At 38.2% G+C, this 25563-nt stretch overlaps 2 protein-coding genes across 4 annotated transcripts; both read right to left on the reverse strand.

Moving 5' to 3' along the window:
• Positions 1-1220: 1220 nt before the first annotated feature.
• On the reverse strand, positions 1221-11941 carry cib3 (calcium and integrin binding family member 3). The gene is made up of 6 exons (XM_057857908.1): positions 11843-11941; positions 8249-8283; positions 8047-8158; positions 5075-5222; positions 4785-4980; positions 1221-1439 (listed from the first exon to the last, which is right to left on the reverse strand). The coding sequence occupies exons 1-6, from the start codon at positions 11891-11893 to the stop codon at positions 1418-1420; spliced, it is 564 nt and encodes a 187-aa protein (XP_057713891.1). The 5' UTR covers positions 11894-11941; the 3' UTR covers positions 1221-1417.
• Positions 11942-14943: 3002 nt separating this feature from the next.
• admp (anti-dorsalizing morphogenic protein) lies at positions 14944-24532 on the reverse strand. Of its 3 annotated transcripts, none has more exons than XM_057857789.1 (6): positions 24493-24532; positions 23612-23931; positions 20231-20367; positions 20041-20163; positions 19762-19954; positions 14944-15725 (listed from the first exon to the last, which is right to left on the reverse strand). In XM_057857789.1, the coding sequence occupies exons 2-6, from the start codon at positions 23919-23921 to the stop codon at positions 15295-15297; spliced, it is 1194 nt and encodes a 397-aa protein (XP_057713772.1). In that variant the 5' UTR covers positions 23922-23931; positions 24493-24532; the 3' UTR covers positions 14944-15294. The 3 variants fall into 3 exon arrangements, with proteins under 3 accessions (XP_057713772.1, XP_057713771.1, XP_057713773.1); XM_057857790.1 differs by lacking the exon at positions 24493-24532 and adding an exon at positions 23966-24262 and having other exon boundaries at positions 14945-15725; positions 23612-23878; XM_057857788.1 differs by lacking the exon at positions 24493-24532 and having other exon boundaries at positions 23612-24263.
• Between the last annotated feature and the right edge of the window lie 1031 nt (positions 24533-25563).

Genomic DNA, 25563 nt, shown 5'->3' on the forward strand with positions numbered 1-25563 from the left:
CCACTGGAAACGTAAATGTTGTTTGATCCATCTGCAGGTGACCGTCATGATTTTTACAACACTGTGCGGGTGTGCGCTGGTCCTCAATGGAAACGCAGTGCTAGTCCTCACGGAAAACGCAGTTTTCCTCAAGGCAAAACATTACCGCTTTTGTCCACCGACATCTCTAAAATCGACCAAAACTAAAATGTTACCAAGTGTTGCTTTAAATATAAATACATTAAAGATAACATTATGTAAATTCAAGTTTATTTAAATAGCCCTGTACAAAAACCCGAGTTTTTTACAACAACAAAAAATAGTTCATGATAAATAATAGGCAGGAAAGTATTATACAATAAAACTGAGGGAAAAAAATAATGCATTTCGCTAAAAGTCAAAACAGCAAATAAAACAGATAAAATTAGAAGACATTAAAACCCTTAAGAAATATAACGATGCAAGATTGACTTTTCTTAAAAATAAAAAATTTAAATAATTTTACCTAGTTTCTATAATTCTTTCCTCATATAATTTAGTATTTTTGTAAAGTCAAATTATTCTTTGTCTAAAACATAATGAAGTATAAAACACCCTTATAAAAACTTCATAAGATTGCAACAATATTTTTCCCATTAAAAAAAGTTTGTATTTCCAAATCACTATTCTGAAAATTATTAGCATTGTATATTGACTATAAACTTTGCAAAAATAATAATACATTTAAAAAAATGATCTATTTCTATTTGCAGTGTGGCCTGAATACTCTGTAGTGTCTCAGCTCATCCAGGTATTTTATTGTTCTACTTTTTGAGACACACAATGTTGTGGTGTGTTATGAGCCACACATCCTGCGTGAACAGGCTAAATATTACTTTTTTTGTTTTTTTTTTAATAAATCTGACTTTGTGTATTTTTACATTCATATTTTCACGTGCATTTCATACATGAAGTACATAACAGTGAATATTCTATTGAGAGTTCTACTTATCGTACTGTACTTTTTACTTCCAGCGTGAAGATATGTATCAGCAGTTTTTAGAGATGTCTACTTTTTTGGGATGAATAAAGAAAAGCAAAGCAAACATGCTTTGATGTTTCCTCCTCCTGGCAGGCATTCACTAGAAAGTCAGTCAAACCAGTTCATGTTCCCGCAATGGACCCAGAGCGTTCATAACAGCTGGCCTGACGTGATCTGTGGAAGGTTCCATCTTCCCTGTCTTTTCTTCAGTCAAATGTATTTGGAGCTTTCGTAGATTGAAAACAAAAATTGATGTTTCAAGTTTTTTTTATAGGGACTAAATATATATATAAATTTAAATAATGGGGAAAAAAAAAATCCAAAGATCCTCAAACATCAATTTGAGCACTTTTCCACTTCAGATTCAGTTGTCAGTATTTCATGTCCGTTCTGATGGGGTAGTTGCCTTCCTTTCCTTTATATTCTTATGTGGAAGGTGCTGAGAACAAGAAAACATGACAAATTGTTAATCAATAGATTTGAAATTTATTTTTCAGGCCATTTGAAAAGAAAAAAAAAAAAAAGAATGGCTATTATCAGAAGATAAAACCCCTTGTAACGCTAGAACTCATTTCTAGGGGAAAAAAGTTTTTCATTCTTAAAATCTTTTTTTCCTCCTTGAAAGAGTTTATCAATTAAAAAAAACATTTTAAAAAATTGTCTTGCTCTTATATTTACAACTTTGGTATAAATAATTTCCTGAGTGGCACATTTACTTAAAATCATTCTCATACAATTACATTCCTCTAAATAGCTTTATTTTTTTAATTGCAACCTTAATCGCTTTTACTTTCACCTTCAATGTCAAAAGCCCTCCCCTCATATACACGCTCCCAGCCCAAAAAAATAAACCCTGTCTCTTTCTCTCAAACTTCAATTCTACTGAGATTGACTTAAAAACAACAACAACAAAAAAAGTCAATAGGTTAATTTATGTTTGCATTCAGCGGTGGTATTTTCATACCCAATGAAAGCTAAGGCCCTCTCAAATGATGTTGAATGTACAAAAATATATTTGTTTCACTGAAAAAAGATTTATCATGTAATGAAGACATAAAGGTCAAATTTTGGCAAGACAAAAGTGTTGTCGCCTACAGAAAGTAATGTGAAAATTGAACAAAAAAATGTACTTCAAATACAAAAATATGTTACATAACATCAGCGAATTAAGTAGTGGTGCTGTGAGATCCAAATGTAATATTTTGTATGACTTCCATGGGCTTGAAGGATTGCATCCATGCGGTTTGGCAAGGATTCATACAATTTATTGATGAAGTCATCAGGAACATCAAAGAAAGCAGTCCTGCATGCCTCCCAGATTTCATCAACATTCTTGGGTTTCGTCTTCCATGCTTCCTCTTCAATCCGACCCCAGACATGCTCAATGATGTTCATATCAGGCTACTGGGCTGTCCAGTCCTGGAGGATCTTGATCTTCTTTGCCTTGAGGAACTTTGAGGTAGAGATTGAAGTATGCGATGGAGCACCATCCTGCTGCAGAATTTGTCCCTTTTTATGGTTAGGAATGTAAGAGGCAGCTAAGATTTGTTGATATTTCAGACTACTTATGTTGCCTTCCACCCTGCGGATCTCTCGGTGCAGACAATTATAAAACCGCGTGGCATTTGCCAAGGCCCACAGCCTGTCAAAAGGATGGACGCTGGAAAAGTGGCAAAAGGTGGATTTTTGAGATGAATCTTCCATTGAATTACACTACAGTCGCCACAAATATTGCAGGAGACCTACTGGAGCCCGCATGGACCCGAGATTCACTCAGAAAACAGTGAAGTTTGGTGGTGGCAAAATCATGGTCTGGGGTTACATCCAGTATGGGGGTGTGCGAGAGATCTGCAGGGTGAAAGGCAACATTAATAGTCTGAAATATCAACAAATCTTAGCTGCCTCTTACATTCCTAACCATAAAGCCTGAGTTATACTCCTGCGTGTTGTGACGGCGCAACGACTACGCGCGGCCAGGTGACGCGTTGCTCTGTAATTCACCGCCAAGCCACTAGAGGAGTGTGGCGTTATGTTTGTACGGTTTTGGGGCATGCTTGTTGACGTCCTCTTGTCTAGTTTAACGGAGAAAAAATAAACAATGTAAGATGGAACGCTTGAATGTAAATCTTCTGGTCATCAACATTGAATTAATATTGATCATTCAAATGTTGAGGGGCAGGAGACGCAGAAGACGGTTTCGAGGCGGTCTGGCCGACTTTTGATGCCGCACAGAGAGTTCTAGACTCGGGTGGAGACAGCTAGCTGTGGTGGCTAGCTTCAAACTGGCGTCGAGCACTGTGTCCAAGGTCTGCAAAGCCCTCCAGCCCGATTTGTTTCCCGTGTCCTACAACCAGCCAGTGGGAAGCCATAGCAGATTTCTGGCGTCTATGGAACTTCCCAAACTGCGTTGGGAGCCTTGATTTTAACGTTATCATAAAAAGCACCGAAGCACTCTCAATCAGTGATGATGAATCGTGTGTGAACTGTCTGTTAGTGAAAATTAAAGATCAAAACAACTCTTTTGACACCAAACCTGTGCTTTATTCTTCATATACTTGAAGTGTGACACATTAGTAAGTCACAGACTCACAGCAAACATATGTACACAATAAATGATGAAGTGCACCAACCAAAAATACGACATAAAGTGATAAAAAGTTGGCAGTTTTTAGCCAACTGGGTCACCGCTTCATGTGGCCACTCGATTTCGAAGACACGCGTCTCGGTGGTTCTTCCATTTTTTTTTTTTTTTCAATCGCCGACCTTGCCATGTGGCAATCATAATAATGTCTTGACGAGACTTGCTCTTCGATGATACTCCCGTCGGCTTGGTCCATTTTTGCGTGTAGAAAAATAATGTTTTAAAATGGCGGTGATTTCCCGCTGAACCGGAAACAACAGTCTGAGCGAACCAATCACAGTCCATTTCCGCCACGTCATATGCGTTGACGTGACGCTAGGCTGACGCTAGGGTTTGAAAAATCAATAGGACCGCGTCAGGCTACGGCGCAGGATCGGAAATCGGGTCTTCCTTGACGGCGCAGGTCTGACGCGGAAGTATAACTCGACCTTAAAAAGGGACAAATTCTGCAGCAGGATGGTGCTCCATTGCATACTTCAATCTCTACCTCGAAGTTCCTCAAGGCAAAGAAGATCAAGATCCACCAGACATGAACAGGATGAAAGAGGAAGCATGGAAGACGAAACCCAAGAATGTTGATGAACTCTGGGAGGCATGCATTACCAGAATATTAAATTTGGATCTCATAGCACCACTACTTAATTTGCTTATGTTATGTCACATATTTTTGTTTTTGAAGTACATTTTTTTGTCCAATTTTCACACTCCTTTCTGTAGGCGACAAAACTTTTGTCTTGCCAAAATTTGACCTTTATGTCTTCATTAAATGATAAATCTTTTTTCAGTGAAACAGATATACAGTGGGGAGAACAAGTATTTGATACACTGCCACTGGAAAAACCCATTGGCAGTGTATCAAATACTTGTTCTCCCCACTGTATTTTTGTACATTCAACATCATTTGGGAGGGTCTTAGCTTTCATATGAGCCATTTTTGAAACCAATTGAATAATTAAAAGTCAGGTTATTACCAATTGTTTCTACAAAATGGATAAGCGACAAGACTTTTGTCAGGGACTGTAGTATAATTCTGTATTGCCCAAAATAATATTTATATTAAAACAAGTATATTGTTCAAAACTATCTGTTCAACAGAAAGCTACCATGTCCAAATTTAGTGTAGTGCAGTACAGACTAATCAACCTGAGGAAGTCTGGTGCCCGGACAATCATGTGCTGAAAGTCTTCCAGCGACAGACGGCCATCATTGTCCATGTCGGCCTCATCCAGAACCTTCTCGCACACCATGCGCACCTCGTCCTCCGTCAGCTCATTGCGCGTCAGCTTGTTCAGAGTCTTCTCCAGATCTGACTTGCAGAGGAAATCGTCATTGTTGAAGTCTTCCCAAAAAGAATAGAAGTAGAAGAAGCAAGTCGTACGGGTCAATATCGGTATTTTAGTGCTTTCTGTAAAATGTCCACTTTTAAATTTTACCATAAATTTTGAAAGCATAGTATGCTTTGAGGTCCCGTGGTGCCATCTCGCTTAGAACTGAGAACATGTCGAGAAAGTCGTCCAAAGTCATGTTGCCTTGGCCATCCTCAGAAAAAACCTCCGCAATCCTCTGGCGGAACGGGTTGTCCTGAACAGTTAGATGGCACCACAAGATTATGGTTGTTGGAATTGAAAAATGAAAGGAAAAACGCATGCCTGAAATTGGACAGAACTTTGACATTTAAGTTAAGGTGACAGTAAAAATGCTTTTTTAATTTCTGATTTATCACTATTATTATTACTGTAACATCGGCAAGAAAGTCGCCAGATTCCTTGGGGTTTTGATAATTTATTTCACAACTTATGCAACACAACACTGCAACTGTCCGCCGAAGTCGAAGCCAACAACAACAGAACATGAAGTGAAAGTAAAATCTCATCCGCACTGCTCTCACTCTTTCGTTAGTCTGTTCAGGAACAGCATGCAAAACATTACAACCCGGTTTGTTGGATTATTATATTAGTCCGATTTGTAATTATTATAATTTATTTGCATTGCTATTCATAATTGTACTGTACCTGCAGTATTTATGAAGGGTTTAGCATAGTTTTTTGGCCTGTGGAACGAATTAATCGAATTATAATGTATTCTTATGGGCAAATCCCACTCGACATACGACCATGTCGACTAACAACCCAGGTCCTGGAACAGATTACAATGTGTATGTAGAGGTACCACTGTACTAATCTAAAAAAAGATTTATGAAGCTAGGTTTCTCTATCAGTTTGTAAATATCACTTGGCCTTTTTGTCGTGTCTACATACGATTTCTTAACAAATTCTGATTCAATATGTGACACATCTGCCATATGTTGACACTAGGGGTGTAACAGTTAATCGATGTGGTTCAAAATATTACATTTCAATATATAGTATAGTTCAATATATATTCGATCTATTAAGCCCAATTGAATGGAATTTGATCAAAATGTAATTTTAATTTCGAGATGCCATTTTGTAAAAAAAAAAAACAGTATATATATATAATTAGAAAAAATGTTTCAGCAAAATTGTCATACTCATCAAAACCGATTTGTATTATTTTAACTGCTATATGTGAATGGATGTAGATTAAACTGATTGCGTTGAATGTCTTCATAATTTTGTATTAAATCATTCGAAGGCTCTTCAATTAATCGTCACATTGTCCAAAGAATCAGTGTATTATAGCATCAAGAAATGTTGGGTTAGGATTCCTTCCGCCCTCTCGCCACTCCATAAATATTTTTCTAGATCCGCTTCTGAAAATACTGTAATTTTCGCACTATAAGGCGCACCTGACTATAAGCCGCCACCCACCAAATTGGACACGAAAATGGTATTTGTTCACAGATAAGCCGCACTGGACTATAAGCCGCAGCTGTTCTCACTGTATGATGGGATATTAGCACCAAAAGATATTAAGCGGCAACACTTTATTTGACAGTGGCATCCTAAGACTGTCTTCAATCAAATGAACTGTCTTCAACCAAATGAACCACCATCATTGCTTCAAGAAGCTTCATTTGGCCTCACTGCTCCCTTGGGTGAGACAGTCAACCTCTGCTGCCACCTGCTGTCAACACTTGTCATTCACCATGCCTCCTAGCATGCATTGCAGCGCTACAGATTTAAATAACAATCAAAACTCATGTTCTGTACTAATTATTTCATTATTTGCTAGCAATGGTATTTGGTAATGCTTTATTTGGCAATGGTGCTATAAAACTGTCATAAGACCATCACACTTATGACATGATACTGCCATGAGTATTAATGAATGCTTATGACAAATGTCTTTTTGTGTCATCCGGCAAATTATGTCACTTTTGAATGGATCTAAAATATCCGAGCTGGACATAGAGTTAGTGACATAATTTGCCGGATGACACTTCATGACATCCGTCATAAGCATTAATTAATGCTCATGATAGTGTCATGTCAGAATTATGACGGTCTTATGGCAGTATTATGACGCCGACGTCAAATAAACTGTCACCTATTAACACAAATAAATCAATAATTAACTTCAGTTACTGTTCCAGTTGTTTAATTAATTGCTAGTTATGGTATTTGGTAACACTTAATTTGACAGTGGTGCCATAAGACTGTCATTAGACAATAATAATTATGACATGACACTGTCATGAGCATTAATGAATACATATAACAGATGTCATTTAGTGTTATCCGGCAAATTATCATACTTTTGAATGATTGTAAAAGATCAGCGCTGGACAAAAATGGAGTTAGTGACATAATTTGCCGGATGACACTTAATGACATCTGTCATAAGCATTCAGTAATGCCCATAATAGTGTCATGTCATAATCATGACGGTCTTATGACACCGCTGTATAATAAAGTGTTAACCTATTAGCCCAAATACGTAAATCAATAAATAAACCGCACTGGACTATAAGCTGCAGGATTCAAAATGAGCGAAAAAAGTAGCGGCTTATTGTCCGAAAAGTATGGTAAGTAAATTGTAAATATTGGCGAGAAAAAATATCTGAAATTGTCAATTCACAGGTTCCCTACTTTGATTATGCATGGATTCACTGTAATGTCAACTGCAACTGCGAGGAAGGAGGTGGAAAATTCCAAGTCTTTGACGAACTCCAGAATTTTCAAATGAGCCCCAAATGGAAACTGGTAACACTGACAGATGGGTAATGTAATGTGGTATGGTGTAATGATCATTTGGAGAATTTACTATGAAAAAAGATGTGCCAGAATCTGATCGTTGCAGACTCAAGAACTAATAGGCTTTCCCATTCGCTAACATTTGTGTGGCAGTCACATTCTTAAAGTTATGAAAGGAGTCAAGTGACAGGAGCCCTTTTCAAAGAATTCTGTGGATGAATTGCTCATCAATTATGGAGGCAGCCGGAGTGTTGGCGGGGTTGTGGCAAGTGCGCGTGTCTCTCTACCTTCAGCTCGGGCATGCTGCCAATCAGTTCGTATGGTAGCTTCACATCTGGCTGCTCAGTGTAGTCGAGGGGAACAAGCTGCGGCGCCAGATCGTGATAGCGGTGGAAGAGTCTGAATGAAAGGGAAGCCGAATGTTAATCTTGTGTTATCAATGTAGCTTAAAATTGGATTGGCAATAAAGGCCATTCAACATTTACTCACCTGAGAATTTCTTTCCTTGTAAAGTATGTACAGTCCTAAAAGGAAAGTTGCAAACCAAAATGTTTTCATGGTAAATTTACTAGAGCTGTAATTTATCACTATAATGACAATACGATAGTTGTCGATATTACTGTCTGTTATGATTCAATTCGATTCAAGGGCCTTCGATCGATTGGATACGATACTATATGTAGGCCTACAGTTTTACTAAAACCAGTGTAAAGCAATAGAAAATAGTGGTAACGTCTTGTTGCCTCACAATACGATACGATTTGCAATACAAATCTCACGATAACGATGATCTAGCGGTATGGCGATGCAACGATTATCGATACATTGGTCAGGAAATCATTCAAGGATATTCTACAAACAACTAATAAACAGAAAAACAAGCTTATGCTGTGAATTGGAATGAGTTTATCACGAGTAGACGTCCAATCCATTTGAACTGGGAGGGGGGCAGTGAACGAATATTCGTTCATTCGCTGCCATCCCTCCCACTTCGAACGGATTGAACGTCTATGGCCGTCATTGGCAGCCAATGCCAGGCAATGAGGTAATTTTGGGCCATTTAAGGTCATTTACCTGTTGATTTTCAGTTACTTCCTGTTGATTTTGGGGTATTTTATGGGTCACTTCCTTTTTATTTTGAGTTACAGAACAGGAAGTGACCTGGGAATCACCTGAAAGAATAGGCACTGACTCAAACTTAACAGGAAATGACCTGTAAATGCCCTAAAATGAACAGCAAGTGACCTGTAAATGCCCTGAAAATTGGACAGAATGACTGCGAATGCTCTGGTTTCGAATTAGTACTGCAACGATTCATCGATTAAGTCGTATATTCGATTAAAAAAAAGATTCAAATAAAATTTTGCTGCTTCGAGTATTCGTTCAATTAAAGTGGCGTTGTAATGGTTTGTTTGAAAGTGTTTGCATTGATTTGGATGGATAGACGGCCCTCTACCTCATTTCTCATGGCTGAATCCATCTGTTTCCTGTTAAGTTTTTGTATGAGCTAATGATTTTTTTGCTGCATTCATAATTTAGTTTAAAGGTGTATATTTAGCCATTTTTTTGTGGGAATATGTGTCTGAGCCTTTTGTTAAGAGCATTGTACAAAAGTGTAAGCATTTTATAGCATTTAAGCTAGCGGACTTTTGCTATGTAAGTTAGCCAATTGTTCTTTTGTTGTACATAGATCTTTTTTTATATATACCGTGTGAGGCTCAGCTCAGGTATTTTACTTTCTTATGTTCCTTATCTGATTACTCCATTATTTGAACGAAATATTTCATCGATTAATCGACTACAAAAATAATCGATAGCTGCAGCCCTATTTCAAATGAACGAACGTTCCCAGTCTAAATGGATTGGGCGTTGAGCACAGTCAGTAGCATCTGTAGGGTTACCTGAGACACTATTATGGTGAAAGATTTTGGGAAAGATTTTTTTTTTTTTTTTAAACATTGCCACCTTTTTAAAACGATATCTCGATTTTTGGCAGGAGCATATCGATAACCTTTTGGGATACAAAGTATCACGATATATCACCATTTCGATATTTTGTCACACCCCTAATAGAAAATATAAGGCAATTGTGAAGTTTTTGACAATTATGTTGTCAAAACAGTTGAGACATTTGAATAAACCTATTCTTATAAACTAAAATTTAAAAATTTGTTATTCGATGCTATCTTAACTAGGGCTGCAGCTATCGATTATTCTCGTAGTCGATTAATCGATGAACTAGTTAGTTCGAATAATCGAGTAATCGGATAAGGAACATTAAAATACCTGAGCTGAGCCTCAAACTGTATGAAAAATAAAAGATCTATGTACAACAAAAGAACAATTGGCTAACTTTCATAGCAAAATTCCGCTAGCTTAAATGCTATAGAACGCTAACGTTTTTTTGGTTTTTTTTTTTAACACAATGCTCTTAGCAAATGGCTGGGGCACAATTTCCCACAAAAAAGGCTAAATATAGCTATAAACTAAATTATGAATGCATTAAAAAAACATTAGCTCAAAATAAAAGTTAGCTTATGTTGGTCTTAACATGGAGCAGCTGGATTCAGCCATGTGAAATGAGGCACACTAGAGGGCAGTGTATCCACTCAAGTCAATAAAACTCAATGCAAACACTTTCAAAATAAGCCATTACAACGCCACTTTAATCAAACCAGTGCTTCTCATTTATTTTCTGTTAGCCCCCCCAGGTAGACATAAACGTTCCACGCCCCCCCAACTCTCTGCCACCACTGTAAATATACTGTAGTATCATTTGTATATACAATTATTTTTATTATAAGTACAACTCTTTACTCTGCATAACATACATTGTGTTCTTTTTAATATTAAAGAGAAAAGTAATAAAGATCAACTTACAATAAACTGTAAAAAAAAAAAACACAAAAAAAAACACATCCATTGTGTTAAAATACACCCAAGATACATTTTTTTGACTGTTTGATGCTGAAAAATAAAATCAATAAATAATAATACATTCAAATTGATTAACTCATTAGGACAATATGTCGAATAGACCGAAAAACAAAAATTAATACAACAAGAAGGACAATGTCATTGGACAGAGGGACAGTTTTTATTTTATTCATTATTATTTTGCACTGAGCAGCTTGGAATGCCACCTTATATGATGCTGACAGTGCTCGCTGGTTTACTGATGTAACACTAACAAAGCAGGAGGATTGTTGGCAATATTTGGCACTCGCTGAAAAAAAAAAATAAAATAATGCTGTCCGCTGCGAAAGTAAACAGTCTGGTCTTTCCTCGTCTCCCACTGTACTAAAAGTCGAAGCCAAAAGCTAAATGCTACATATGCTTCGTCATATTTCCTTGTCTAAGGTTTTCATATCTCCAGAGCTCTTTGCTGTGTGCTCTTGTTTTGTTCAAAAATACTGTGCACACGCTGAAAATGAGAGCGGCACTGCCACCCACTGAGTGGATGTGCAATTACACTTAATTCTAGTATGACAAAAATGTATGTTCTCCAAGGTCACATGCGCCACCTCGAGCATTGCTCTGTGCCCCCCTGGGGGGGCCCGTCCCACTATTTGAGAAGTACTGAATTAAACGAACACTCGAAGCAACAAAATTTAATTCGAATCTTTTTTTCTAATCGAATACTTGAGTTAATTGATTAATCGTTGCAGCACTAATCTTAACCAACCGACATATTGCTCCAGATCGATATATCATTGAACTCTTTACCCACACAGAATGTGGTGTGATTCATATAGTAATGTCTTGATGGTTCAATGTCGTTTTGCAAGTTTTTTTGCACATGTATTCAGTTTTTGGTTATGTATCAGGATATGTGTTTTCAGCCCCAACTCTAGGGAGTGGTCTTTGACAAAAAACTAATTTATGTTTGCCAGTTCTCTAGACTTCCATTTGTTTCCATGAAGATTTATACAAACTACTGTAGCTATGACTAAAGCCTTTTTTCTCTTTAGTTGCTATCAATTTTATTTCAAAATCAGATAAGGGAAAAACTGGCTAATTTTAGGAGTTTTCAAATAAAAACATCAAAGTTTTTGGGCAAGTCAGTACGTCGGCTACACTAACCTGGTAGGCGTCCAGCTGCATTGCCGTGAAGACTGTCTGCTTATTCCCCATGTTAGAGCGGATGGATGCCTGGCCTTGGTTTCATCGTCGTTGTTGTTGGGCACCTGGTGGGCACTGACAGATATGAAATAGTGGGACAAAAGGGAGCCAGGTCTGCAGGGAGGCGAGGTGGGGCCGGGGGGAGATCGGGTGTCGGGCTTCCGCGGGGCCCTCGTTTGGTGGCCCTTTATAACATAGTTTCCCCTCCGTTGTGACTGGCAGCTCCTTTTGAAAGGGAATAAGGGCTGCCGTCCAGTATCGTGCCAAATGCTATCAAACCCTCCTTTGGTGCCACTCCAAGGCCGACGCCTCCGCCGATGCTCGGGTTACGCTCCACTCAGACGCCCCTTTGTAGGGAACTTAGCTGCACAATGCCAAATTCATAATTGACCCAAAGAAAAAAGTGCATTTGATGTCATATTCATTCTGCATACATTAGTCATTATTTTGGGGACTATGAAGTCCAGTATATTAATGGTAATGTATGTTGGACCGAGGCCCGGCAAAAATGAAAGTAATTATTGCCATACTAGTGTTATTCCGTATAGTATACTGGCTAATATTGACGAAAACTTTGTTTCTGTTGAAGGATTTAACTGCAAAGTGCAGTTGTTTGGTTAACATACAGTCATGTGAAAAAATAGGATTCATTAAGTATTCAGTTCTTTATTAAGAAATGTTCACATATCAATGTCTGAATTTGTATTTCTTATCTCTGGAAAAGAAAGTGATTTAATTGCTGGTAAACAACAAAAATTAACATTGTTTTACTCATTAAAACAAATTTATCAACAAAAATGCGTATCTGACGAAAAAGGACACAATAGCTATAGCCATCTACCAGTCTTTGACATGGGTCTGAAGAAGGTTTGCATCACTCCTCAACGCAGAATACTTTCAACAGTAACTGACAGTTGAAGTGAGAGAAAACAGCATGGTGAGATCTGTCTGAGGCCTTCAAAAAGAAGATTGTAGACGCTTATGAGTCTGGTAAGGGATTTCAAAAGATCTCAAAAGAATATGAAATCCGCCATTCCACTGTCCGGAAAATAGTCTACAAGTGGAGGACATTCAATTGCGGATATGCCCAGGTCTGGCCGTCCAAACAAGTTCACCCTAAGAGCAGACCGCAAGATGCTAAAAGAAGTTTCCAAAAACCCTAAAATGTCATCACGGGACCTACAGCAGGCTCTTGCTACTGTTGATGTGAAAGTGCATGCCTCTACAATCAGAAAGAGACATTACGCAAATTTAACATCCATGGGGGGTGTGCAAGGAGGAAAAATTTGCTCTCCAAGAAGAACATGAGGGCCAGACTGAAGTTTGCCAGATTGAATGCAGACAAAGATCAGGACTTCTGGAATAATGTTCTTTGGACAGATGAATCTAAAATTGAATTATTTGGACACCAATAAAACTCAATACAGCATTCCAGGAAAAGAACCACTTACCTACTGTGAAGCATGGAGGTGGAAGTGACATGGTTTGGGGATGCTTTGCTTAAGCAGGACCTGGCCACCTCACCATCATAGAATCTACCATGAAATCTATCGCGTATCAGAGGGTGCTAAAGCTGAAGCGAAACTGGACCCTGCAACATGACAATGACCCAAAACATAGAGGTACCGTAATTTTCGCACTATAAGGCACACCTGACTATAAGCCGCCACCCACCAAATTTGGCACGAAAACGGTATTTGTTCATAGATAAGCCGCACCGGACTATAAGCCTCAGCTGTCCTCATTGTATTATGGGATATTTATACCAAAAGATATTAACTGGTAACATAAGCGGCTCGGACAATGAAAGAATGATACTATTTGACAGCGGCATCACATGACTGTCATAAGACCTAATAAACCACCATGAAGCTTTGAACCAATTGGCTGCAAAGCTTTATTGCTTCAAGAAGCTTCATTTGGCTATCACTGCTCCCTTGTGAAAGACAGTCAACCTCTGCTGCCACCTGCTGTCTACTCTTATTGTCCAACATGCCTCCTAGAATGCATTGCAGCGCTGCAGATGTTCTCTGGTAATTGTTTCTTCAGTTACTGTTCCGCTTGTTTCATCAATTTTTAGTTATGGTATTTGGTAACACTTTATTTGACAGTGGCGCCATAAGACTATCATTAGACAATCATAATTATGACATAACACTATCATGAGCATTAATGAATGCTTATAACATGTCATTTAGTGTTATCTGGCAAATTATCTCACTTTTGAATGGATGTTAAAGATCTGAGCTGGAAATAATGGAGTTAGTGACATAATTTGCCGGATGACACCTACTGACATAAGCATTCAGGAATGCCCACGGAAGTGTCATGTCATATTTATGATGGTCTTATGACAGTCTTATGACAAATGAAGTGTTACCTATTCAGCCAAATAAATCAACAAATAAGCTGCACTGGACTATAAGCCGCAGGATTCAAAATGGCGGAAAAAAGTAGCGGCTTATAGTCCGAAAATTACGGTAAATCTACCAAGGACTGGCTGAAAAGAAATGGAGGGTCCTGGGATGGCAGAGTCAAAGCCCAGATCTTAATCCCATTGAGATGCTGTGGGTCGACTTTAAACGGTCTGTACATGCAAGAAACCCCTCAAACATCTCACTACTGATTGTATTCTGTGTTAATGAGTGGGGCAAATTTTCTCCAGACTGATGTCAAAGACTGGTAGATGGCTACAAAAAGCTTCTCACTGAAGTTATTTCAGCCAAAGTGGACATTCCAACACTAGCAATTTGGTGGTAGGATGCCTTAACTTTTTCCTCAGTTAGAATATGCATTTTTGTTGATATATTTGGTTTAATGAGTAAAACAATGTTAATTTTTGTTGTTTACCTGCAATTAAATCACTTTTTCAGTGTTAAAGAAAAACAAGATCAGACATTGATATGCAAACATTTCTTAATAAAGAACTGAATATTTAATGGGGTGTCCTAATTTTTCACATGACTACAGGTTTATCATTATTATATCTCTGTTATGAAATCTAGCAAATGCTGGTTTCAGTACTAGGAAGACCAGTATCATACAAATCCAACAAAATCCAGATTTGTTGTTTTGGTTATGCTCTTGCTGGTTCAGAAAACAGACTATGCTGAAATTTTTCTATGGCAGTGATAGCTGATGTGGACATTTTGTATATTTGTAGGAGTCGTTGTACATATTTTATTTGAACATATTAAAAAAATAACTGTACAATTATTTAGATGATTACAATGATGATTAAGGTTTTTTTTATACAAATCTACAATTTACTCTAACTTCATCAACATTCGCAACATTAAACATAAAATATGTACATTTACATCTTTCACATGATATCACAACTGTCATATATTATAATATATAGCTTTTTACATATTGTACAATGGCAAACAGGGATGAACTGTTGTGCGGTGTCAGTGGCAGCCGCAGCTTCCTGCCACCATGTCGTTGTACTGCTTGAGCACCACGTTCTCATCATCATCAAAGTAGAGCAGGTTGATGGAGTAGAGCTTGTCAGGAACGCAGCAAGGCGTCTCAATGCTCTTGATCAGCTTCAGGGCGTTAATGATGGATTGCACAGTGGCGTGGTTGGTCGGCCTCATGTTCTGGCCCAGCGGGAAGGGGCACGAGCCTTTGCAGTGGTATGCGTTGTAGCCTCGCGGTGACACGATCCAGCCCGACCAGCCGATTTCCTCGAAGTCCACGTAGAGGGGAAGACGCTGGCAAGGCTTTAACGCGCCCTCCTCCTCCGTCACCTGGTCCACGGAGCGGGCGCTGCGGGATGAAGCAGGGGCGGCCAAGGCGGTTTGTGGCAAAATGGAGGTAACCTGGGAATTGTCTGGATCTGTCAAAGACAAAATATTTTCTTTAGTGATTACATTCATTCATCTTTTGTACCACTTATCCTCACGAGGAGAGCGGGGGTGCTAGCACCTATCCTAGCTAACTATGGGCAGAAGGTGCGGCATACCATGAACTAATTGACAGCCAATCACAGAGCACATATGGATAAATAACCTTTCACACACATTCATACTTATAGAAAATTTAGAGTGTTCAATCAGTCTACCATGCACCTTTTAAGGATGTGGGAGGAAGCCGGAGTACATATGAAGAAAAAGTATCGGTATCAGCGATCTAAAAAAAAAAAAGTTTATAACTACAGTGAACTCCTTTATTGCAGGTGGTATGTTCCAGACCGAACTCCCACCCACAGTATAAGGCAGGGGTCCCCAAACTTTTTCCTGTAAGGGCCACATAACTTTTCCCTTCTCTGATGAGGGGCCGGGGTCAGTTTGTAACAGAAAAGGTGTGACGATAGCAGGAGTGCCTAAATGTAACAATTCATTGTTTTTCCATATAATATAATATAATATAATACAATATAATTAGGGCTGTCAAAATTATCGCGTTAATGGGCGGTAATTCATTTTTTAAATTAATCACGTTAAAATATTTGACATAATTAATGCACATGCCCCGCTCAAACAGATTAAAATGACAGCACAGTGCAATGCCCACTTGTTACTTGTGTTTTTTGGAGTTTTGTTGCCCTCGGCTGGCGCTTCGGTGAGACTGATTTTATGGGCTTCAGCACCCATCAGCATTGTGTAATTATTGACATCAGCAATGGCGGGCCACTAGTTTATTTCTTGATTGAAAATTTTACAAATTTTATTAAAACGAAAACATTGAGAGGGGTTTTAATATAAAATTTCTATAACTTGTACTAACATTTATCTTTTAAGAACTACAAGTCTTTCTATCCATGGATCGCTTTAACAGAATGTTAATAATGTTAATGCCATCTTGTTGATTTATTGTTATAATAAACAAATACAGTACTTATGTACCGTATGTTGAATGTATATATCCATCTTCTGTCTTATCTTTCCATTCCAACAATAATTTACAGAAAAATATGGCATATTTTATAGATGGTTTGAATTGCGATAAATTGCGATTAATTAATTTTTAAGCTGTAATTAACGCGATTAAAAATTTTAATCGTTTGACAGCCCTAAATATAATATAATATAATATAATATAATATAATATAATATAATATAATATAATATAATATAATATAATATAATATAATATAATATAATATAATATAATATAATATAATATCATTATTTATATTATATTATATTATATTACAACACTATTAATTAAATAGATAATAACCAAATAACCCTCTCTGGGTTCTTCACAGAAAAAAAGTCAGGAAATAAAGAACACTAGTGAAAAAAAACATTTTTTTGTTCAGGGGGCCGGACCAAATGTGGAGGCGGGCCGTAACCGGCCCGCGGGCCGTAGTTTGGGGACCCCTGCTGTAAAGGATAATCAGTGAAATATAAACTATTTAATTACACAGTTTTCAAATAATACAAATTTATTAGGGGTGCGCAAAATATCGAAATGGTGATATATCGTGATACTTTGTATCCCCAAAGGTTATCGATATGCTTCTGCCAGGAATCAAGATATAGTTTTAAAAAGGTGTCAATGTCTAAAAAAATAAAAAGGAACCAACAAGTTGCTATCAAAATCTTCCACCATAATAGTGTCTCAGTTAACTCTAAGAGGCAGTTTACATGGCGACTCTGCGACACAAAAACGCAATGACTGAGTAGCGGAATGGCCTCGCATACATATGGTGTCGGCGAAGAAGAAAAATTCTGAATCTTGCCTCCAAAGTGGAAGAATTCGATTGCGGGGGATTAAGGGGGGCTTGCTCCGCATGCATATCAAAGGCTCCCGCGGCGAGAGACCGCGCCGATAACATCAGCACTCATACACGTCACATTGGGCGTGCGCAGCGGTGCTACTAAACATTAAAAACAGCAAATATAGCGCAATGTCGGCTTTAATTTATGGTTTTAATAATATTTTTAAATTAAATAGGTTGAATGTTTCCATTTTTGTGCCTTTTTGAACAAAAGAAAAATGCCATTTCTTCGAGTGGGCGGCCATATTTTTTTCCGGGTTGAGGAGCTCGGTGGGGTCAAAGTGCATCATTCGCTGTCGCCTTGTAAATCTGCACTGCCCCCTAGGGCCTGGCATGAATACTACATCATTTTCATGCGGAATTCCGACATCGTTCGAATGGACACGGGCCCATATAAATGCAAATTTGAAATTTTTCGTATTCTCAGAGAGTAACCATGTAAACGGCCCCTAAGGCTGCATTGATGGTGCTCGACGCCCAATCCATTTAGACTAGAAACGTTTGTTCATTCGAAACCAGAGCATTCACAGTCATTCTGTCCGATTTTCAAGGCATTTACAGGTCACTTGCTGTTCATTTTAGAGCATTTACAGGTCACTTCCTGTTGAGTTTGAGTCACTGCCTTTTTATTTGGGTGATTCCCAGGTCACTTACTGTTATGTAACTCAAAATAAACAGGAAGTGACCCATAAAATACCCCAAATTCAACAGGAAGTAACTGAAAATCAACAGGTAAATGATCTTAAATGGCCCAAAATTACCTCGTGGCTGGCATTGGCTGCCACTAACAGCCATAGACGTTCAATCCGTTTGAAGTGGGAGGGATGAACATTCGTTCATTCGCTGCCACCCTCCCAGTTCAAATGGATTGGACGTCTACTAGTAAAGATGTCCCGATCGATCGGCATTCCGATCGATCACGTCATTTTCAAAGTATCGGAATCGGCAAAAAAATATCGGACATGCCTTTTTTTGATATATATGTATTTTTTTTTTTAATTAAATCGTTTTCTAATTGTATTTAACGTTACAAACAAAATGTCTTACATTCATCTAGAGTCTTTAGTTTTGGCTTAAAGTAGGGCTATCAAATTTATCGCGTAAACGGCGGTAATTAAATTTTTTTTAATTAATCACGTTAAAATATTTACTGCAATTAACGCATGTGCTGCACGACCCACTCACGCATTGTCGCGTTCAATCTATAATGGCGCCGTTTTACCTATATATAGAGCTAACAGGCAACGTAAAATGAGTAGAGAGAATTTTCGCAGTCTTTGGAGCCTCTTTTCAATTGGCTAAAGCCTTAAAATCCCTCTCTCAACGATTAGAAATATCGTGGGAAGCGATGTGGGGAAGAACGGTAGAGGTTGATCTTTTCCTTAACACCCTATGTTACTTCCTAACGCAGAGAAGATATATCAATTGGTGCCACTACGCACAGTCATGGTTGCACTTCCCATCATGCATTTGGGCAGAACAGTTAAATGGCTACAGTATCATTTACTGAAAGCTCAACAAATACACTAGATGGCAATATTTAGTCACAATATACAAAGTCACATTTATCCTTTAAGAATTACAAGTCTTTCTATCCGTGGATCCCTCTCAAAGAAAGAATGTTAATAATGTAAATGCCATCTTGAGGATTTATTGTCATAATAAACAAATACAGTACTTATGTACTGTATGTTGAATGTATATATTTGTCCGAGTTTTATTCATTTTTTTCTTAATGCATTGCCAAAATGTATATGATCGGGAAAAATTATCGGGAATGATTGGAACAGAATCGGGAGAAAAAAAACAAAAAAAAATCGGATCAGGAAATATCGGGATCGGCAGATACTCAAACTAAAACGATCGGGATCGGATCGGGAGCAAAAAAACATGATCGGAACAACCCTATCTACAAGTGATAAACTCATTCCAATTCACAGCAGAAGCCTGTTTTTCTGTTTATTAGTTGTTTGTAGAATATCATAGAATTATTTCCTGACCAATGTATCGATAATCGTTGTATCGCCATATCGTCAGATCATCGTTATCGTGAGCTTTATATCGTAAATCGTATCGTGAGGTACCGAGAGGTTCCTACTCCTAAATTATATAATCAATAAATTGTATTTTAATCCCATGACCTTACCTATGCCCTCAAGAGTGGTGGACCGCCGTCTTCCATCGTCGGTGAACAGCACCAGCATTGGTTGCTTGCTCTGGTGGTGGCTGCGTCCTGAGGCGAAGCGAATCAGCTTCAGTTCCATCTGGCTGCCACCCAGGGTCCGCACCACCACTTGGAGCCCCAGGTTGCTGCCCTCTTCTACCGTCCATGAGCGGACCTTTTGAGGGAAAACACGAGTCAAGGCCATAAAATGGAGATTGCTCATAGATAAATTTAGACTTTTAGGTATTGTGGGGCACTTACGGCTTGAGTGATGGTGAACACTTCCCAACCGTTGGAGTGGATCGGGATGAGTCGTGACGACAATAGCTTTCTCTCTAGTGTGCTGTTGGTTATGGTGGCATCCAGCAGCTGGTAGACGCTAACCTGGATTGAAGCTTGGTTAGCGCATGCACCACATATACAGCTAAAATGCATGCAGGACTCAGCATACCTGACAATAGTGATGCCTACTGAACGTAAGTGTGGGTTGAGGTCGAAGCTTGAACAGATGGAGCTCAGCTGTGAGGATCTTCTCCGTTCTGGCGACAGTGGACAGGTTGAACCGAAACTCCACCTGCTCACTGTGCACTGCAATGAAAAAGAGCCTTTCTAAGAAAAACTTAATTTGTCTTTTCAAAATCAATTTTAACACCTTTGATATCAAAGTGGAATACACTTGAACTCTTTGTAAACTTGAACACCTTGGATGATTTCGAACATATTTGACACTCAATTTGATTTTTATTTTGTATATCTCTTGTATTTGAACATCATTTGAGCAGACTCAAAGCAGTCTAAGCAGTCCCACATAAAGTGATGTAGATGAAAATTGTCAGGGCGTAGGTTTGCATAGGGATTGTAGGGCCATAACACTTTTTAGGATGCTCAAATTGTCCCCACCAACTTTTGGGCAACCTTATTTGCATTATATAATGAGTACAGTTATATAGGTAATTGAGATTGTCTTCACATATGTTGTAGGAATAGAATTGACCCTACCATTATTAAGTGAATTATTTTGATTACGTAAAGACTTACATTTACATTACATTTACCCTGTTTCACTTAACCCACACACACATACCCTCACACAACCCCGACACAGACAACATGCTGCCTCCTTCGAAGAGGAGGGATATTAGAAGTTTTATTTTTTTCCGGACAGTAGCAGCCACTATAAGTAATGTAAAAAGACGTCAATGTTGTGGAGGTGAGGAACCCATCATTAATTTTGCTACTGAAAGTCTGACCTGCATCAGAGTTCGCATAACATTAATCTGTGTGAATTTGCTAATCTGCAAACCTCGGGTAGGAAGCTGCTAAGAGAGAATTTTCCTCCTGTATGTGTTTTCTACTGTTAACATTCAAGTGTGAGAAATGTAGTGAACTGACGTTTACCCCCTTCTCCCCAATTTCCGTTTTTATTTTATCTATGTGGTCTTAAAGCAGCCCAAAGAGCTTTCATTTTTTTGTTGATTTTGGCTATGCTTGTGGACAAACGCAGTTGTTTTTACCTGAAGGAAGGCTCCATTTTTTATTTTATTTTTTTTTTTGGTTATGCACTGATTAAGTTTTTTTCAGTTACATTTAATTTCTTTATTTAGAAAGACAATGTTGAGTGGTCTTAAGACAACTTTTTATTATTATTATTATTTTTTTTTTTTTTTGCATTCCTGGATAGTTAACAGATTATAACGTATGTATTATGTATGCTAATATAATTTATGTTCAAGGGTTAGGGTTAGGGTTAGGGTTAATAAAATCCAGACATTTATTCTGGAAGTTTTCAAAATGTTTCTTTAATATTTTTAGAAAACAAAGGTTTGAATGGAATGGTCTCTTAGCTGAACCAATAGACATGAAAGTTACAGATTTATTTTGCATTGATCATTGAGCGTCCCGACCAATGTTGAGACCAAACTTATGCCCTTGGAAAATTGTATACTTTTTCACCACATTTCTATAATGCAAGGGCGTAGGTTTGGTCTCAGTATTGGTAGGGACGATATAACAGCATAACCTGCATGTACACTTTTTGCTGGGGACGGGACATTAATAAGACCAAACAGATTGGGTGAACGGGGGTCAGAGCTAAATTTCTCACCAATATCATCCTAATTAATTGATAGGCTAAATGATTAATACAAAATAAATCTGTATTGACTTATTCTAACTTTCACATTACAATTTTTTAAACATCTTAATCTGATCATTTTTCTTAATCTAGTTGAATAATTTTCTCCATCTTGTCTTGAGTGTTGAAGGCTATTTAACAGATTAATGCGATTCTTCCATTTACTTTGAGTAAAAAAAATGTTGGTCCTTTTTCACCTAAATCAAGAAAAAAAATGCTTTCAAATAGTGTTTTGAACAATATACATTCTTGAATTACGAACATTTCTGACAAGTTTTTTTTTTTTTTTTTTTTTTAAAGATTAAATATACAAAGTTTTTGCTTAAAATAAGTCTGTGAAGCTTATTTTCAGCTAGTTATCTTCTTATTTTAAGAAATCTGAGTAAAATTTACTTGAAGCACTGGCAGATAATTCTACTTATTTCTTGTAGATTTACACTGAAAACAAAGGAATACCCCCCACACACCCCACCCCCAGTTTTAAGGAGGTGGGTTTTTCTAAATTATATATAACTGAAGTCATTATATAATGCAAATAAAGTTGCTTAAAAGTTGGTGGGGAGAATTTAAGCATTCTGAAAAGTTGGTAGTGTTATGCCCCTACCGTCCCTATGCAAACCTATGCCCTTGCTTTAATGACAGAGTCCTGATATTGTTTTAAGTTCGTTTCTATGTTTGAAAAAAAAAAAAGGTAAAATTATTACAACAATAAAATTGTAAATTTATGTGAAAAAAAAAATGTGGATAAATTAAAATTTGAGTCTGGCGACCGTCCGGCAGATCAAATTCCAAGGGCAGAGAAAGCCACAGCAAACAGACAGCGGAGTGGACCAGTCAGCGACGGGCAGACGTGACGTTGTTAAAGCGAAGGGCAATTAGCATGAGCGGAGAATGGAGAAGTTTATTCAACATGGCTAGCGCGGGCCATGTTAACTGTTGTCAATTACTTTTTTCGATGTGTTTTTTGGTAATTTAAAACTGGTTTTACCGTGGATTGGAACATATTCTCGGCTCTCCCGTTTTTTATTTATTTTTATTTTTTTAAAGATTAAATATACAAACTTTTTGCTTAAAATAAGTCTGTTAAGCTTATTTTCAGCTAGCTATCTTCTTATTTGAAGAAATCTGTAAAAATTTACTTGAAGCACTGGCAGATAATTCTACTTATTTCTAGTAGATTTACATTGAAAACAAAGGAATCCCCCTACACACACACACCCCACCCCCATTTTTAAGGAGGTGGGTTTTTCCTGAATTATATATAACTGAAGTCATTATATAATGCAAATAAAGTTTCCTAAAAGTTGGTGGGGAGAATTAAAGCATCCTGAAAAGTTGGTAGTGTTATGCCCCTACCGTCCCTATGCAAACCTACGCCCTTGCTTTAATGACAGAGCCCCGATATCCCGATATTGTTTTAAGTTCTTTTCTATGTTTGCAAAAAAATAAAAATAAATAAATAAATAATATTACAACGATAAAATTGTAAATTTATGCGAAAAAAATGTGTGGATAAATAAAAACATCTATTCATGAGCTTTATATTAATCCATTATGCTGTTAGGCGTTGCGGGGAAATCGAGACTATCCCAGTTGAAGAAAAAGCCATACTAAACACTGAACTAGTCGCTAGGCAGTTCAGTCGCACAAGAAAATTCTCACTGACATTCAGCGATAACTTTTTTTTTTGTCACTCACGTTTGTCAAAGAAGCTGCGCACGGTGTTTCCTTCCAGCAGGTAGGGATCCTTGGTCACGCCGTCGACGTCGGCCACGGTGTTGTACAAGTCCAACATATACTGCGGCGGCTGTTTGCGTCGGTGTGCGACGGCAGCGGGCGGATCATCCATGCCGAACACCGCTAGGAGCCTCTTGATGGCGGCCGAGCGGACCTCTTCCGGCCCGGATTGGGCGGACTCATTAGTGTAGGGCTCCTCCAGGTAGTTGAGCGACGGCCGCGCCCGGACTAGAGTGCACGTCGAAGCGACCAGGAGTACAAGCGTGAACATCTTGCAAGCCCTAAAAAGTGAGTTATGAAGTGAATAGTGAATACCGTGGGTTTCACACATTTATATCTTCATACTGCACCCCTCCTCTTCCTCCTCACACAATCTCATGGTAAACAGTAGTAAAAAAAAGATGCTATTTGGCCGCAAATGTAAATCACCAATCAGCCAATGTAAAGGGAGACTAATGGCGGTGTTGACAAAGGTGTCAAGTCCATCGACTGGCCGCTATTGTCCTCGCATCTGGCAATAAACGCTCAAATCAACTTAATGTGAAAAAGAAAGGAGGAGGAGGAAACAAACTTCAGTAAATGTAAGTTTTAGTATGCAGGTTTAGGTTTAAACGTGGAAGTGACGAGTTCGCCCCCGTCGAGGAAACGTCCCGCCGCCATTGGATCCATTAATTTGGAATAATGGAAATCGATTAAGAGGTGTCGTGGGCGACACGTCCTTATCTACATTTGCATAACCGCTTAGCGTATTGAATTACAGCTGGTTCATCGACTTTAATTTATTGACACGGTAGGGGGCCCGAGCCGTTTCCTTGGTGCTTTTCTTTACGGCACAAATTTACCGATTCTACATGGCCGCGGCGGATCAAAGTTCCCGCTGCACACAACGACGAACCGAGCAAACAAACCATAAAAAAGGAGAACACATGTTGGGATGTGTCACGCAAACGTGCCGTTTCACACATCTCAATTTCAAAGTAAGAGCCCTTTAAACGCGTGGGTTTGTATAAAGTTCTTGTACATCGACTCGGTAATGTGAACGTGTATTGGTATGCTAGCTCCTATTGCTAGCAATCCATCCATTACAGTCAATGGGGTGATATGATTTGCTGTATACTGAGTGAAAAATATAAACAAAACATGTTTAAATCCCTGAAAAGTGTGAATAAGAGTGTCTTGTGAATTGGATTCGCAATTGAGAAGCAGCTAATTTTTGTCATGAGCCACAAGGTTTCAGAAGGCTATTTATGGGTGAAACATGGTAATACAGGGTGTCCATAAAGTCTCCTTACCATTTAAAAAAATTATTAAAAATGCAATTGTTTAGATATTTTATTCAGATTTGTTTTGTTGTATTCAGTGTTTATTAAAGTTTTTATTGAATAATTGGTCCAATTATCTTCATCGAGACAGCAATTTCTGCAAATGTTTACCTTGACCTTTTAACTGAATATGTGGCACCACAACTGAATGACCTTCAACCAACCATCATTTTTCAGCAAGATGGTGCACCACCACATTGGGGGCTGCATGTTCGTGGGTTCCTCAATCAAACATTTCCAGACCGATGGATTGGAAGGGATGGGCAAATTCCTTGGCCGCCACGTTCACCAGATATCACTCCCCTGGACTTCTTTCTATGGGGCTATGTTAAAGATATCGTGTATCGAACAAAGATAAGGGACATTACTGACCTTAAGCGAAGGATTACTGATGCCATTGCCACAATTGATGAGGCTATGCTACAGCGAACAAGGCAAGAAATCGAGTACCGTCTTGATGTGCTTTGTGCAACAAATGGTGCCCATGTAGAAGTGTATTAAAAGAGGTGAAAAAAAAAAAAAAAACTTCAATAAACGCTGAATACAATAGAACAAATCTGAATAAAATATCTAATCAATTGCATTTTTAAT

Source organism: Corythoichthys intestinalis, chromosome 14 (genome assembly GCF_030265065.1).
Source record: "Corythoichthys intestinalis isolate RoL2023-P3 chromosome 14, ASM3026506v1, whole genome shotgun sequence".
Taxonomy (NCBI): Eukaryota; Metazoa; Chordata; class Actinopteri; order Syngnathiformes; family Syngnathidae; genus Corythoichthys; species Corythoichthys intestinalis.